Here is a 15,495-nt window from a genome sequence, read left to right on the forward strand (position 1 = left end):
AGTGGGGGGGGGGGTATGTGCACTGTGCAGAAAACAGTTGTGCATGTGGCCACGTGATAACTTGCATCCTAGTGGTTCATCTTATAAACAACATCAATGACTAGGTATTAAAAGAACAGTGGTTTATTTGAATAGAGATTATGACCAATTTACTGTCATTATGTAATATATTACATCTTTTAAAGTGATCAGCCACAGTAGAATTTATAAAGAACAATTTACAAAATGGTGGACAGTACGTTCTTCACTTTCTGCAATATCTTCTTCCTCAACAAATATTAGTTCAACTTACACATGAATGGCTGTTACAGAAAAACATTTATAACCTAAAAACTAAATTGGCTGCTATTTAAGTTTAATTAACTTCACAAAAACGAACCACCCACCCATCCCAGAATGCATTGTAAATATTTTGTTTATCCTCCATGGTAACCATTTACTGCAATGCACCATGTGATAGCCTTGATGAGAAATATCATTAGTTTTTATAATACATGTTTACGATAGCAGATAAAAAAATCAATTAAATCCCGATTTTGTTGGGAAAGGGATGTTAGGAATGATTTTTGGTGGTGAAAGGATTTTGAGTAATGATTTAGACAGAGAGTTATAATAAGTTAATTACATTTTAATGGAAAGAAAACAGTTATTTCCACTGCTTATTTTACAAAAAAAAAAACACATAAAAAAAATATATAGTAACATAAAATATAAATGGCAGTCACAGATGCGTTGCATAAATAACATTTGAAGTAAAACTTATATAATAACACAAAAATATGAACTTAAATTGATGATCAATAGGTGGTAGTGTTTGATGCGATAACTTAATGTGCCATCTACAGTTCAGACAACATATGTAACGCTACTGAATGTATTTCATGATTACTATTTAAGAGAATCAAGCAGAATCAAGCACACCCTCACTAATAGGGATGCCGAGAACAGAAAACTGATGCCAAATCAAAATTGTGTGAAAGTGGCATGTTTTTTTTGAATGACCAACAAAGTCATGTCAGTCAGTAAGGTCAAAGTTCAACAAATACCATTATTTGAATTTTCACAAACTGATCTCCATTTTTTGTCACAGATTTAGAGATGATTTTGATACCATACAATTATCCAAACTTTAGGTAAAGTTTACTAACGTCTAACAGAGATGGTGACCAAAGGTCTAATATCAACCCCAATCGGCAAATATATAAAAATAAATACAATAAATATTCTTGTCATTTCATGGAAATGTAGGGGACACTAAAAAGTGACCTTATTTTTTCTTTGCAACCTTATAAGGAATGTACATCTGCTCATGAATAATTCATAAACCCATATAAGGAATGTACACCTGCTCATGAATAATTCATAAACCCCCTATAAGGAATGTACACCTGCTCATGAATAATTCATAAACCCCCTATAAGGAATGTACATCTGCTCATGAATAATTCATAAACCCCTTATAAGGAATGTACATCTGTTCATGAATAATTCATAAACCCTATAAGGAATGTACACCTGCTCATGAATAATTCATAAACCCCCTATAAGGAATGTACACCTGCTCATGAATAATTCATAAACCCATATAAGGAATGTACACCTGCTCATGAATAATTCATAAATCTTTATAAGGAATAACAAAGCTTTCAACTACATGTATATTCATAAATCCTATAATAAGAAAATGCAGCTGTTGTTCATGAATAATTAATATGTTATTTAAAATGCTAATGAGGTAAACAGTCAATGTGTCCTTATTTCAAAAGGATTATAAAACACAGAAACTAGTACAGAGTTTTAGTACCACAAAACACTCAATATCCGAGATCTAAATTCAAATAAAAGTAATACAGTTTATAACATAATGTTTTGGGGAATCAAATAATCTTAAGTAGTTATATACATACCAGGCACATCAATGAAAAAAGAAATATGATGGTATTTAAAAAAAAATCTTGTACCTAGATAATAAAGTACAATTATAATTGGTACCCATTCGAGCATCATAATCTTTCCCGTCAAAATACTTTTCTATATTTTTTTTAATAATTTTGAACCAAAGGAACATTATTCCCCATTGGCTACAAGGATTGATTTCTCAATATTCATTTTAATTTTTGGACATGGGACTATTTTGTGCGAAATGATACAACTTGACATTGAAGGTAAATGGGTTAATTCACAGAACATATCTGGCGTATATATTTCAAAAATCTTGTTTATTTCCTGTAAATAACATGTGTAATCAACACAAAAATGGAGATATACAGAGATTCAAAATTTTAAATTTGAATGAATTCCAAGGAGTTTAAAAACATATATGACAGGTGAAAACAAAGGAACATCATCATTTTAGGGATCTTGGAATCTTTAACAAAAACAAACAAAAAATGTATTATGTACTTTTTTAAGTTTATAAAATCCCTGTGAGGTTCCATAAATCCATGAATTCAGACTTCTTTTTTACCATCACTTGAGGTGGCAATCACTTGTTGAGATCACATGAGCATGACACATGAATTAACCAATAGCGTGGATCGCATATACTTCAAGAATATTCATATATACAAATAAATGCATATTTCAGTATAAATGAGGTCTCTTTTGAAAAATAATTTATGGATTTACATTGTGAGCTTATTTTCCAGGAGTTTGTGTGGGTATATCATTACATGTTCGACAACATAATTTACTATATCCAGGAAGATAGCAGTAAACACTCAGCACCTCTAAACTACAGAATATAGACTTGTCTCCAAGGCAATTACCTCCAGAATCTGAAAACAATAAAATTTTCACAATGTTTGAAAATGTTTCTAACCATTATATATATTTGTTTTCAATATGGCTGCAATAAAATTTATCTTATCTCACTACAAAAAAGTGTTTGGAACTGATGGATGATGGATAGTAGTGGGTGATGGATAGTGGTGGTAGAGAGGGGTGATGGATAGTGGTGGTAGAGAGGGGTGATGGATAGTGGTGGTAGAGAGGGGTGATGGATAGTGGTGGTAGAGAGGGTGGTGGTAAATATTGGTGGTGAATAGTGGTGGTAGAGAGAGGTGGTGGTAAATATTGGTGGTGAATAGTGGTGGTAGAGAGAGGTGGTGGTAAATATTGGTGCTGGATAGTGGTGGTAGAGAGAGATGTTGGTAAATTGTGGTAGTAGTGGACAATGGTGGTGGTGGTGGTGGACAGGCGTGGCAGATAGGGGTGGTGAACACGGGTGATGGATAGTGGTGGTAGAGAGGGGTGATGGATAGTGGTGGTAGAGAGGGGTGATGGATAGTGGTGGTAGAGAGGGGTGGTGGTAAATATTGGTGGTGAATAGTGGTGGTAGAGAGAGGTGGTGGTAAATATTGGTGGTGGATAGTGGTGGTAGAGAGGGGTGGTGGTAAATATTGGTGGTGAATAGTGGTGGTAGAGAGAGGTGGTGGTAAATATTGGTGGTGGATAGTGGTGGTAGAGAGAGGTGGTGATAAATATTGGTGGTGGATAGTAGTAGAGAGAGATGTTGTGGTAGTAGTGGACAATGGTGGTGGTGGTGGTGGACAGGCATGGCGGACAGGCGTGGCGGATAGGGGTGGTGAACATGGGTGATGGATAGTGGTAGTAGAGAAGTGTGGTGAATGGTGGTAGTAGTGGACATTGATGGTGGTGGATAGCGGTGGTGGACAGGTGTGGTGGACAATGGTGGTGGTGGATAGGGGTGGTGAACACGGGTGATGGATAGTGGTAGTAGAGAAGTGTGGTGGTGAATGGCGGTAGTAGTGGACAATGGTGGTGGTGGATAGCGGTGGTGGACAGGCGAGGCGGACAGGCGTGGTGGATAGGGGTGGTGAACACGGGTGATGGATAGTGGTAGTAGAGAAGTGTGGTGGTGAATGGCGGTAGTAGTGGACAATGGTGGTAGTGGATAGTGGTGGTGGACAGGCGTGGCGGATAGGGGTGGTGAACACGGGTGATGGATAGTGGTAGTAGTGAAGTGCGGTGGTGAATGGCGGTGGACAGGGGTGGTGGATAGTTGTGGTAAAGAGGGGGGGTGGCGATTAAGAGGGGTGATGGAAAATGATGGTGGATGATAGTGGTGGAGAGGGGTGATGGTGAATAGTGGTGGTGGTAAAGCGGGGTGATGGATATGGGTGATGTAAATGGTTGGTGGAAATGGGTGGTAGATAGTTCTGGTGGATAGGGAGGATGGAGAGGGTTGGTAGAACAGGGTGGTAGATAGGGTTGTTGGATAGGGGTGATGCAGAGGGTTTATGGAACAGGGTGGTTGATAGTTCTGGTGGATAGGGGGGATGGAGAGGGTTGGTGGAACAGGATGGTAGATAGTTCTGGTGGATAGGGGTGATGGAGAGGGTTGGTGGAACAGGATGGTAGATAGTTCAGGTGGATAGGGGGGATGGAGAGGGTTGGTGGAACAGGGTGGTAGATAGTTCTGGTGGATAGGGGTAATGGAGAGGGTTGGTGGAAATGGTTGGTAGATTGTGCTGGTCGATAGGTATGATGGAGATGGTTGGTGGAACAGGGTGGTAGATAGTTCTGGGTTGGTGGAAATGGGTAGTAGATAGTTCTGGTGGATAGGATTGATGGAAATGGGTGGTAAATAATTCTGTTGGAGAGGTGATGGTAAGGGTTGGTTGGTGGAAATTGGTGGTAGATAGTTTTGGTGGATAGGGGTGATCAAGCAGGTTGGTGGAAATGGGTGGTAGATAGTTCTGGTGGATGGGGTGGTGGAAAGGGTTCGTTGAAATGGGTGGTACATATATAGTTCTGGTGGATAGTTCTTGTTCGATAGGGCTGGTGAATAGGAGTGATGGAGAAGGTTGGTGGAGAGGGGTGATGGAGGAGGTTAGTGGAAATGGGTGGTAGATTGTTCTGGTGGATAGTGGTGATGGAGAGGGATGGTGGATAGGGGTGGTGGAGAGGGTTGGTGGATAGGGGTGGTGCATAGGAATGGTAGAGTGGGGGTGGTGGAAATGGGTGGTAGACAGTGATGGTAGTAGTGGTGGGTAAAATAATACACTTTATCTGACTTCATTGCATTGTATTATATCGGAAGTACATGCAAAGCCCCTCTCCCCCATGATGCCTGTGGTAGCTATAGTGGCAATGGTAGTGGTAGTGATAACAGTGGTGGTTGTAGTGTCAGATACAGTGGTGGTGGCAGTAGTGGCAATGGCAATGGTGGTGATAACAGTGGTGGTAGTAGTGTCAAATACAGTGGTGGTGGCAGTAGTGGCAATGGCAATGGTGTTGATAACAGTGGTGGTTGTAGTGTCAAATACAGTGGTGGTGGTGGCAGTAGTGGCAATGGTAATGGTAGTGGTAACAGTGGTGGTTGTAGTGTCAGATACAGTGGTGGTGGCAGTAGTGGCAATGGTAGTGATGACAGTGGTGATTGTAGTGTCAGATACAGTGGTGGTGGCAGTAGTGGCAATGACAATGGTGGTGATAACAGTGGTGGTTGTAGTGTCAAATACAGTGGTGGTGGCAGTAGTGGCAATGGTAATGGTAGTGGTAACAGTGGTGGTTGTAGTGTCAGATACAGTGGTGGCGGCAGTAGTGGCAATGGTGGTGATGACAGTGGTGATTGTAGTGTCAGATACAGTGGTGGTGGCAGTAGTGGCAATGGCAATGGTGGTGATAACAGTGGTGGTTGTAGTGTCAAATACAGTGGTGGTGGCAGTAGTGGCAATGGCAATGGTGGTGATAACAGTGGTGGCTGTAGTGTCAAATACAGTGGTGGTGGCAGTAGTGGCAATGGTAGTGGTAACAGTGGTGGTTGTAGTGTCAGATACAGTGGTGGTGGCAGTAGTGGCAATGGTAGTGATGACAGTGGTGATTGTAGTGTCAGATACAGTGGTGGTGGCAGTAGTGGCAATGGTAGTGATAACAGTGGTGGTTGTAGTGTCAGATACAGTGGTGGTGGCAGTAGTGGCAATGGTAATGGTAGTGGTAACAGTGGTGGCTGTAGTGTCAGATACAGTGGTGGTGGCAGTAGTGGCAATGGTAATGGTAGTGATAACGTGGTGGTTGTAGTGTCAGATACAGTGGTGGTGGCAGTAGTGGCAATGGTAATGGTAGTGGTAACAGTGGTGGTTGTAGTGTCAGATACAGTGGTGGTGGCAGTAGTGGCAATGGTAATGGTAGTGGTAACAGTGGTGGTGGCTGTAGTGTCAGATACAGTGGTGGTGGCAGTAGTGGCAATGGTAGTGGTAGTGATAACAGTGGTGGTTGTAGTGTCAGATACAGTGGTGGTGGCAGTAGTGGCAATGGTAGTGGTAGTGATAACAGTGGTGGTTGTAGTGTCAGACACAGTGGTGGTGGCAGTAGTGGCAGTGGTAATGGTAGTGGTAACAGTGGTGGCTGTAGTGTCAGATACAGTGTTGATGGCAGTAGTGGCAATGGTAATGGTGGTGATAACTGGTGGTTGTAGTGTCAGATACAGTGGTGGTTGCAGTAGTGGCAATGGTAGTGGTAGTGATAACTGGTGGTTGTAGTGTCAGATACAGTGGTGATGGCAGTAGTGGCAATGGTAATGGTAGTGGTAGTGATAACAGTGGTGGTTGTAGAGTCAGATACAGTGGTGGTGGCAGTAGTGGCAATGGTAGTGGTAGTGATAACTGGTCGTTGTAGTGTCAGATACAGTGGTGGTGGCAGTAATGGCAGTGGTAGTGGTAAAAGCGGTGGTTGTAGTGTCAGATACAGTGTTGGTGGCAGTAGTGGCAATGGTAATGGTGGTGATAACAGTGGTGGTTGTAGTGTCAGATACAGTGTTGGCGGCAGTAGTGGCAATGGTAATGGTGGTGATAACAGTGGTGGTTGTAGTGTCAGATACAGTGGTGGTGGCAGTAGTGGCAATGGTAATGGTAGTGGTAACAGTGGTGGTTGTAGTGTCAGATACAGTGGTGGTGGCAGTAGTGGCAATGGTAGTGATAACAGTGGTGGTTGTAGTGTCAGATACAGTGGTGGTGGCAGTAGTGGCAATGGTAATGGTAGTGATAACTGGTGGTTGTAGTGTCAGATACAGTGGTGGTGGCAGTAGTGGCAATGGTAATAATAGTGATAACAGTGGCGGTTGTAGTGTCAGATACAATGGTGGTGGCAGTAGTGGTAATGGTAGTGATAACTGGTGGTTGTAGTGTCAGATACAGTGTTGGTGGCAGCAGTGGCAATGGTAATGGTGGTGATAACAGTGGTGGTTGTAGTATCAGATACAGTGTTGGTAGCAGTAGTGGCAATGGTAGTGGTAGTGATAACTGGTGGTTGTAGTGTCAGATACAGTGGTGGCGGCAGTAGTGGCAATGGTAATGGTGGTGATAACAGTGGTGGTTGTAGTGTCAGATACAGTGTTGGTGGCAGTAGTGGCAATGGTAGTGGTAGTGATAACAGTGGTGGTTGTAGTGTCAGATACAGTGGTAGTGGCAGTAGTGGCAATGGTAATGGTGGTGATAACAGCAGTGGTTGTAGTGTCAGATACAGTGTTGGTGGCAGTAGTGGCAATGGTAATGGTAGTGATAACAGTGGTGGTTGTAGTGTCAGATACAGTGGTGGTGGCAGTAGTGGCAATGGTAGTGGTAGTGATAACAGTGGTGGTTGTAGTGTCAGATACAGTGTTGGTGGAGTAGTGGCAATGGTAGTGGTAGTGATAACAGTGGTGGTTGTAGTGTCAGATACAGTGGTGGTGGCAGTAGTGGCAATGGTAATGGTGGTGATAACAGTGGTGGTTGTAGTGTCAGATACAGTGGTGGTGGCAGTAGTGGTAATGGTAGTGGTAACAGTGGTGGTTGTAGTGTTAGATACAGTGGTGGTGGCAGTAGTGGCAATGGTAGTGGTAGTGATAACAGTGGTGGTTGTAGTGTCAGATACAGTATTGGTGGCAGTAGTGGCAATGGTATTGGTAGTGATAACTGGTGGTTGTAGTGTCAGATACAGTGGTGGTGACAGTAGTGGCAATGGTAGTGTAGTGATAACAGTGGTGGTTGTAGTGTCAGATACAGTGGTGGTGGCAGTAGTGGTAATGGTAGTGGTAACAGTGGTGGTTGTAGTGTCAAATACAGTGGTGGTGGCAGTAGTGGCAATGGTAGTGGTAGTGATAACAGTGGTGGCTGTAGTGTCAGATATAGTGTTAGTGGCAGTAGTGGCAATGGTAATGGTAGTGGCAACAGTGGTGGTTGTAGTGTCAGATAGTGTTGGTGGCAGTAGTGGCAATGGTAGTGATAGTGATAACAGTGGTGTTGTAGTGTCAGATACAGTGGTGGTGGCAGTAGTGGCAATGGTAATGGTAGTGGTAACAGTGGTGGCTGTAGTGTCAGATACAGTGGTGGTGGCAGTAGTGGCAATGGTAATGGTAGTGGTAACAGTGGTGGCTGTAGTGTCAGATACAGTGGTGGTGGCAGTAGTGGCAATGGTAATGGTAGTGATAACAGTGGTGGTTGTAGTGTCAGATACAGTGGTGGTGGCAGTAGTGGCAATGGTAATGGTAGTGGTAACAGTGGTGGTTGTAGTGTCAGATACAGTGGTGGTGGCAGTAGTGGCAATGGTAATGGTAGTGGTAACAGTGGTGGTGGCTGTAGTGTCAGATACAGTGGTGGTGGCAGTAGTGGCAATGGTAGTGGTAGTGATAACAGTGGTGGTTGTAGTGTCAGATACAGTGGTGGTGGCAGTAGTGGCAATAGTAGTGGTAACAGTGGTGGCTGTAGTGTCAGATACAGTGGTGGTGGCAGTAGTGGCAATGGTAATGGTAGTGGTAACAGTGGTGGCTGTAGTGTCAGATACAGTGGTGGTGGCAGTAGTGGCAATGGTAATGGTAGTGATAACAGTGGTGGTTGTAGTGTCAGATACAGTGGTGGTGGCAGTAGTGGCAATGGTAATGGTAGTGGTAACAGTGGTGGTTGTAGTGTCAGATACAGTGGTGGTGGCAGTAGTGGCAATGGTAATGGTAGTGGTAACAGTGGTGGTGGCTGTAGTGTCAGATACAGTGGTGGTGGCAGTAGTGGCAATGGTAGTGGTAGTGATAACAGTGGTGGTTGTAGTGTCAGATACAGTGGTGGTGGCAGTAGTGGCAATGGTAATGGTGGTGATAACAGTGGTGGTTGTAGTGTCAGATACAGTGGTGGTGGCAGTAGTGGCAATAGTAGTGGTAACAGTGGTGGTTGTAGTGTCAGATACAGTGGTGGTGGCAGTAGTGGCAATGGTAGTGGTAGTGATAACTGGTGGTTGTAGTGTCAGATACAGTGGTGGTGACAGTAGTGGCAATGGTAGTGGTGGTGATAACAGTGATGGTTGTAGTGTCAGATACAGTGGTGGTGGCAGTAGTGGCAATGGTAGTAGTAGTGATAACAGTGGTGGTTGTAGTGTCAGATACAGTGGTGGTGGCAGTAGTGGCAATGGTAGTGGTAGTGATAACTGGTGGTTGTAGTGTCAGATACAGTGGTGGTAGCAGTAGTGGCAATGGTAGTGGTGGTGATAACAGTGGTGGTTGTAGTGTCAGATACAGTGTTGGTGGCAGTAGTGGCAATGGTAGTGGTAGTGATAACAGTGGTGGTTGTAGTGTCAGATACAGTGGTGGTGGCAGTAGTGGCAATGGTAGTGGTAGTGATAACTGGTGGTTGTAGTGTCAGATACAGTGGTGGTGGCAGTAGTGGCAATGGTAATGGTAGTGATAACAGTGGTGGTTGTAGTGTCAGATACAGTGGTGGTGGCAGTAGTGGCAATGGTAGTGGTAGTGATAACTGGTGGTTGTAGTGTCAGATACAGTGGTGGTGGCAGTAGTGGCAATGGTAGTGGTAGTGATAACTGGTGGTTGTAGTGTCAGATACAGTGGTGGTGGCAGTAGTGGCAATGGTAATGGTAGTGATAACAGTGGTGGTTGTAGTGTCAGATACAGTGGTGGTGGCAGTAGTGGCAATGGGAGTGGTAGTGATAACTGGTGGTTGTAGTGTCAGATACAGTGGTGGTAGCAGTAGTGGCAATGGTAGTGGTAGTGATAACTGGTGGTTGTAGTGTCAGATACAGTGGTGGTGGCAGTAGTGGCAATGGTAGTGGTAGTGATAACTGGTGGTTGTAGTGTCAGATACAGTGGTGGTGGCAGTAGTGGCAATGGTAGTGGTAGTGATAACTGGTGGTTGTAGTGTCAGATACAGTGGTGGTGGCAGTACTGGCAATGGTAATGGTAGTGGTAACAGTGGTGGTTGTTGTGTCAGATACAGTGGCGGTGGCAGTAGTGGCAATGGTAGTGGTAGTGATAACAGTGATGGTTGTTGTGTCAGATACAGTGGTGGTGGCAGTAGTGGCAATGGTAGTGTAGTGGTAACAGTGGTGGTTGTAGTGTCAGATACAGTGGTGTATTTGAGGGGCACAGCAGCGGTGTATTTGAGGGCACAGCAGCGGTGTATTTGAGGGGCACAGCAGTGGTGTATTTGAGGGGCACAGCAGTGGTGTATTTGAGGGGCACAGCAGCGGTGTATTTGAGGGGCACAGCAGCGGTGTATTTGAGGGGCATATAATTACCTGTTGTAGTACATGCTTCTAATTCACATGTCTGTTCATTTTCTGGTTTTGGATCCTCACAAATAAATTCCACATTTTTTCCAGTTTCTCCACATACAACCTGTCTTTGTTGTGTGCCTTTGCCACATGTTACAGAACACTGAATGAAAAAGTAAAACAAAAACATTTTTCAATAACAGCTCTTAGGGTACATGTACTGTAAATGCATTAATTATTCACAGTAATATTTCTGGTGTATGTGTTGTCAATGGCAACGAAAATCATCTCAGGCGTGTCGAGGAGGAAACTATATTCCGCCTTGAAACTAAAGAACCCCATGGTATTAACAAACAGTTCAACTCATTTGTTGAGCTCACTACCTAAGGCACGTTATTTGTTCTATTGTGGAATTTTTTGTGATTCTAACTTATAGTTCATGCGCGTTCTTACGTTCCTATATTCTATCTGTACGTTATTACACTTTCTTCTATGCTATCGATAAAGAGCCATTGCTCGAAACATCTAGCTATTTTTAATAGTTATTTAGGACTACGATTATCAAATATTATCTTCTATATATCATATTTATCAGTCCGAGCAGCGTTTATTTATTTATAAACAATTATTCACAGGGTTTTAATAAGTTAAATCTATGTGGCAATGTAAAATAACAATATAACTCATTGTTTCCATGGTAAATTGGTGAAATTAAAACCCAGTGAATATGCTCAAACTACCAAAAAATAGCAAAATGCCTGTGAAAATAATTTGTTTTACAGTACTGGTACATTATATTTCAAATGTTTTTTTATTTAGTCCTTTGTTTAAGCTTACTTCCAATAGTAGTTGGCTATATTGTATTATATAAGAAATGCATGTAAAGCCCAACAAATAATGTTTCAGTTTATTTTATTATTTGTTTTATATTTGCTGCTAAGTTAATCAATTTTTGTCCTATCAGAGCTCACCTCACTCCAGTCACCTGTTTGCCAATAGCCAGGACATGGTTTTATGTTGCATGGTCTTCTATTTGCTGGCTTTTCTCCTTCACAATGCTTTGGATGGACTGATGTTGTTTCGCCATTATGTGTTTTACAACATCGTACAGTTCTTAGCTGTGTTCCCTCATCACCACAAGTTTTAGAGCAATACTCCCAGTCATCCAACACCCACGCATATCTGTACAAAACAATTGTCACATGTCACATATAAAAGAAATCAGTTTCATATCAAATTTGCCATATACATTATTTATTGAATTTATTTTATTTGTTCCCTGTTTTCTTTATTGTGCAACCTCATCAAGATCCAAACAAGGAGATGATTCAATAAATAATATTAGTATTACATACAACAAATAAGTTTTTTACCTTCAGTATCATCAATTTTAGTACTACACTATTTCACCCACTGTACCTCAGTAAACACCACACACTATAGGATGTTGTAGTCATCTATGTGACATTCCACACACTATATGATGTTGTAGTCATCTATGTGACATTCCACTCACTATATGCCTAGGTACAATGCCAGTAATATCTCATTACCTATTCAGATTTATGCAAATACCACACATTATAGGATGTTGTAGTCATCTATGTGACATTCCACTCACTATATGCCTAGGTACTATGCCAGTAATATCTCATTACCTATTCAGATTTATGCAAATACCACACACTATAGGATGTTGTAGTCATCTATGTGACATTCCACTCACTATATGCCTAGGTACTATGCCAGTAATATCTCATTACCTATTCAGATTTATGCAAACGCCACACACTATAGGATGTTGTAGTCATCTATATGACATTCCACTCACTATACGCCTAGGTACTATGCCAGTAATATCTCATTACCTATTCAGATTTATGCAAATACCACACACTATAGGATGTCCTAGTCATCTATGTGGCATTCCACTCACTATATGCCTAGGTACTATGCCAGTAATATCTCATTACCTATTCAGATTTATGCAAACATCACACACTATAGGATGTTGTAGTCATCTATGTGACATTCCACTCACTATACGCCTAGGTACTATGCCAGTAATATCTCATTACCCATTCAGATTTATGCAAACACCACACACTATAGGATGTCCTAGTCATCTATGTGACATTCCACTCACTACATGCCTAGGTACTATGCTAGTAATATCTCATTACCTATTCAAATTTATGCAAACACCACACACTATAGGATGTTGTAGTCATCTATGTGACATTCCACTCACTACATGCCTAGGTACTATGCCAGTAATATCTCATTACCTATTCAGATTTATGCAAACACCACACACTATAGGATGTTGTAGTCATCTATATGACATTCCACTCACTATATGCCTAGGTACAATGCCAGTAATATCTCATTACCCATTCAGATTTATGCAAACACCACACACTATAGGATGTTGTAGTCATCTATGTGACATTCCACTCACTACATGCCTTGGTACTATGCCAGTAATATCTCATTACCTATTCAGATTTATGCAAACACCACACACTATAGGATGTTGTAGTCATCTATATGACATTCCACTCACTATATGCCTAGGTACAATGCCAGTAATATCTCATTACCCATTCAGATTTATGCAAACACCACACACTATAGGATGTCCTAGTCATCTATGTGACATTCCACTCACTACATGCCTAGGTACTATGCTAGTAATATCTCATTACCCATTCAGATTTATGCAAACACCACACACTATAGGATGTCCTAGTCATCTATGTGACATTCCACTCACTACATGCCTTGGTACTATGCCAGTAATATCTCATTACCTATTCAGATTTATGCAAACACCACACACTATAGGATGTCATAGACATCTATATGACATTCCACTCACTATATGTCTAGCTACAATGCTAGTAATATCTCATTACCTATTCAGATTTATGCAAACACCACACACTATAGGATGTTGTAGTCATCTATGTGACATTCCACTCACTACATGCCTAGGTACTATGCCAGTAATATCTCATTACCTATTCAGATTTATGCAAACACCACACACTATAGGATGTTGTAGTCATCTATATGACATTCCACTCACTATATGCCTAGGTACAATGCCAGTAATATCTCATTACCCATTCAGATTTATGCAAACACCACACACTATAGGATGTCCTAGTCATCTATGTGACATTCCACTCACTACATGCCTAGGTACTATGCTAGTAATATCTCATTACCCATTCAGATTTATGCAAACACCACACACTATAGGATGTCCTAGTCATCTATGTGACATTCCACTCACTACATGCCTTGGTACTATGCCAGTAATATCTCATTACCTATTCAGATTTATGCAAACACCACACACTATAGGATGTCATAGACATCTATATGACATTCCACTCACTATATGTCTAGCTACAATGCTAGTAATATCTCATTACCTATTCAGATTTATGCAAACACCACACACTATAGGATGTTGTAGCCATCTATGTGACATTCCACTCACTACATGCCTTGGTACTATGCCAGTAATATCTCATTACCTATTCAGATTTATGCAAACACCACACACTATAGGATGTTGTAGTCATCTATATGACATTCCACTCACTATATGCCTAGGTACAATGCCAGTAATATCTCATTACCTATTCAGATTTATGCAAACACCACACACTATAGGATGTTGTAGTCATCTATATGACATTCCACTCACTACATGCCTTGGTACTATGCCAGTAATATCTCATTACCTATTCAGATTTATGCAAACACCACACACTATAGGATGTTGTAGTCATCTATGTGACATTCCACTCACTATATATGCCTAGGTACTATGCCAGTAATATCTCATTACCTATTCAGATTTATGTAAACACCACACAATACGGGATATCTTCATTGTTCACTGAACAGTTTGACAGGTGTATGTGGTAAACAGACCTTAAGACACAAATGGTCCATCATGACATCCAATTGTTACATAGTATCAGTGGATGCGATGACTGGGTAGAATTAAACACTGACAGTCTCAAAGAGATCTCAACGTTTAATTGCATCTATTCCCAATAATGTGATACCCAAATAACTGACAAAGCTGACAGTGATGGCATTTTATGAGATTTACAGACAATAGTTACTGCAATTAATAATTCTTACATCATAAGTGCAGTATTGTTACTCACTTTGGTCTTTCACATGGCTGTGTATTACATGCTCTTTTCACAGTCTCTGGTTGGTACAATTTACTTTGATCACACATCCTTCGGTTTACAATTTTTGCATCACTTTTCCGCTTACACACAAATCGAAAAGTTTGATATCCTTGAAAAGATAAAATAAATGTCAATTATACAAATATTATGCATATATAACAATGGTATGTACCCTTAGGAAATATTCTTAAAAGTTTCTTCTTATTAGCTTATTGTAAGTTATAAATATAATATTAGTTTCTTGTAATATATTAATAGTACAGATAATTGTTGCTAATATGGATGTAATTGTGTTAAGAGATATGTCTCAGTATTAGGCATTTTTTATTTTGTTTTTTGATTTCTGTTCTGTTCTGCTTTGTTCTATTCTCTTCTATCTACTCTATTCTATTCTATTCTATTCTATTCTATTCTATTCTATTCTATTCTATTCTATTCTATTCTATTCTATTCTATTCTATTCTATTCTATTCTATTCTATTCTATTCTATTCTATTCTATTCTATTCTATTCTATTCTATTCTATTCTATTCTATTCTATTCTATTCTATTCTATTACTTACCACCTCCACACTTTTTAGTGCAATCAGACCAACCAGCCATCTCCCAACTAAATCTAGTGCTTTTATCAGGTATCTTATTCTCTTTTGTACTTGATGGATCATGAAATCGTTTATTGCTGACTACTTCATCATCAACTTGATGTTTGTGCATCACATATCTGTAATTTACTTTCATCTCTTCAGGATTCTGAAGACTGTATGCATGCACCTAAAAA

The 15,495-nt window shown here is 40.9% G+C and overlaps 1 protein-coding gene across 3 annotated transcripts in view; it reads right to left on the reverse strand.

Moving 5' to 3' along the window:
- Nucleotides 1-107: 107 nt before the first annotated feature.
- The window catches only part of LOC102802887 (A disintegrin and metalloproteinase with thrombospondin motifs 3-like), a 61,128-nt gene continuing 45,740 nt past the window's right edge, over nucleotides 108-15,495 (reverse strand). For all 3 annotated transcript variants that reach the window (XM_085494031.1, XM_085494033.1, XM_085494032.1), the window contains 5 exons: nucleotides 15,281-15,488; nucleotides 14,688-14,826; nucleotides 11,466-11,676; nucleotides 10,519-10,657; nucleotides 108-2,777 (listed from right to left, as the gene is read on the reverse strand). In XM_085494031.1, coding sequence (XP_085350157.1) covers nucleotides 2,638-2,777; nucleotides 10,519-10,657; nucleotides 11,466-11,676; nucleotides 14,688-14,826; nucleotides 15,281-15,488 — 837 coding nt within the window. In that variant the 3' untranslated portion in view covers nucleotides 108-2,637. The remainder of the gene's footprint in view (nucleotides 2,778-10,518; nucleotides 10,658-11,465; nucleotides 11,677-14,687; nucleotides 14,827-15,280; nucleotides 15,489-15,495) is intronic.

The sequence above is a fragment of the Saccoglossus kowalevskii genome, chromosome 19 (genome assembly GCF_978046115.1).
Source record: "Saccoglossus kowalevskii chromosome 19, keSacKowa6.1, whole genome shotgun sequence".
In the NCBI taxonomy this organism is placed as follows: Eukaryota; Metazoa; Hemichordata; class Enteropneusta; family Harrimaniidae; genus Saccoglossus; species Saccoglossus kowalevskii.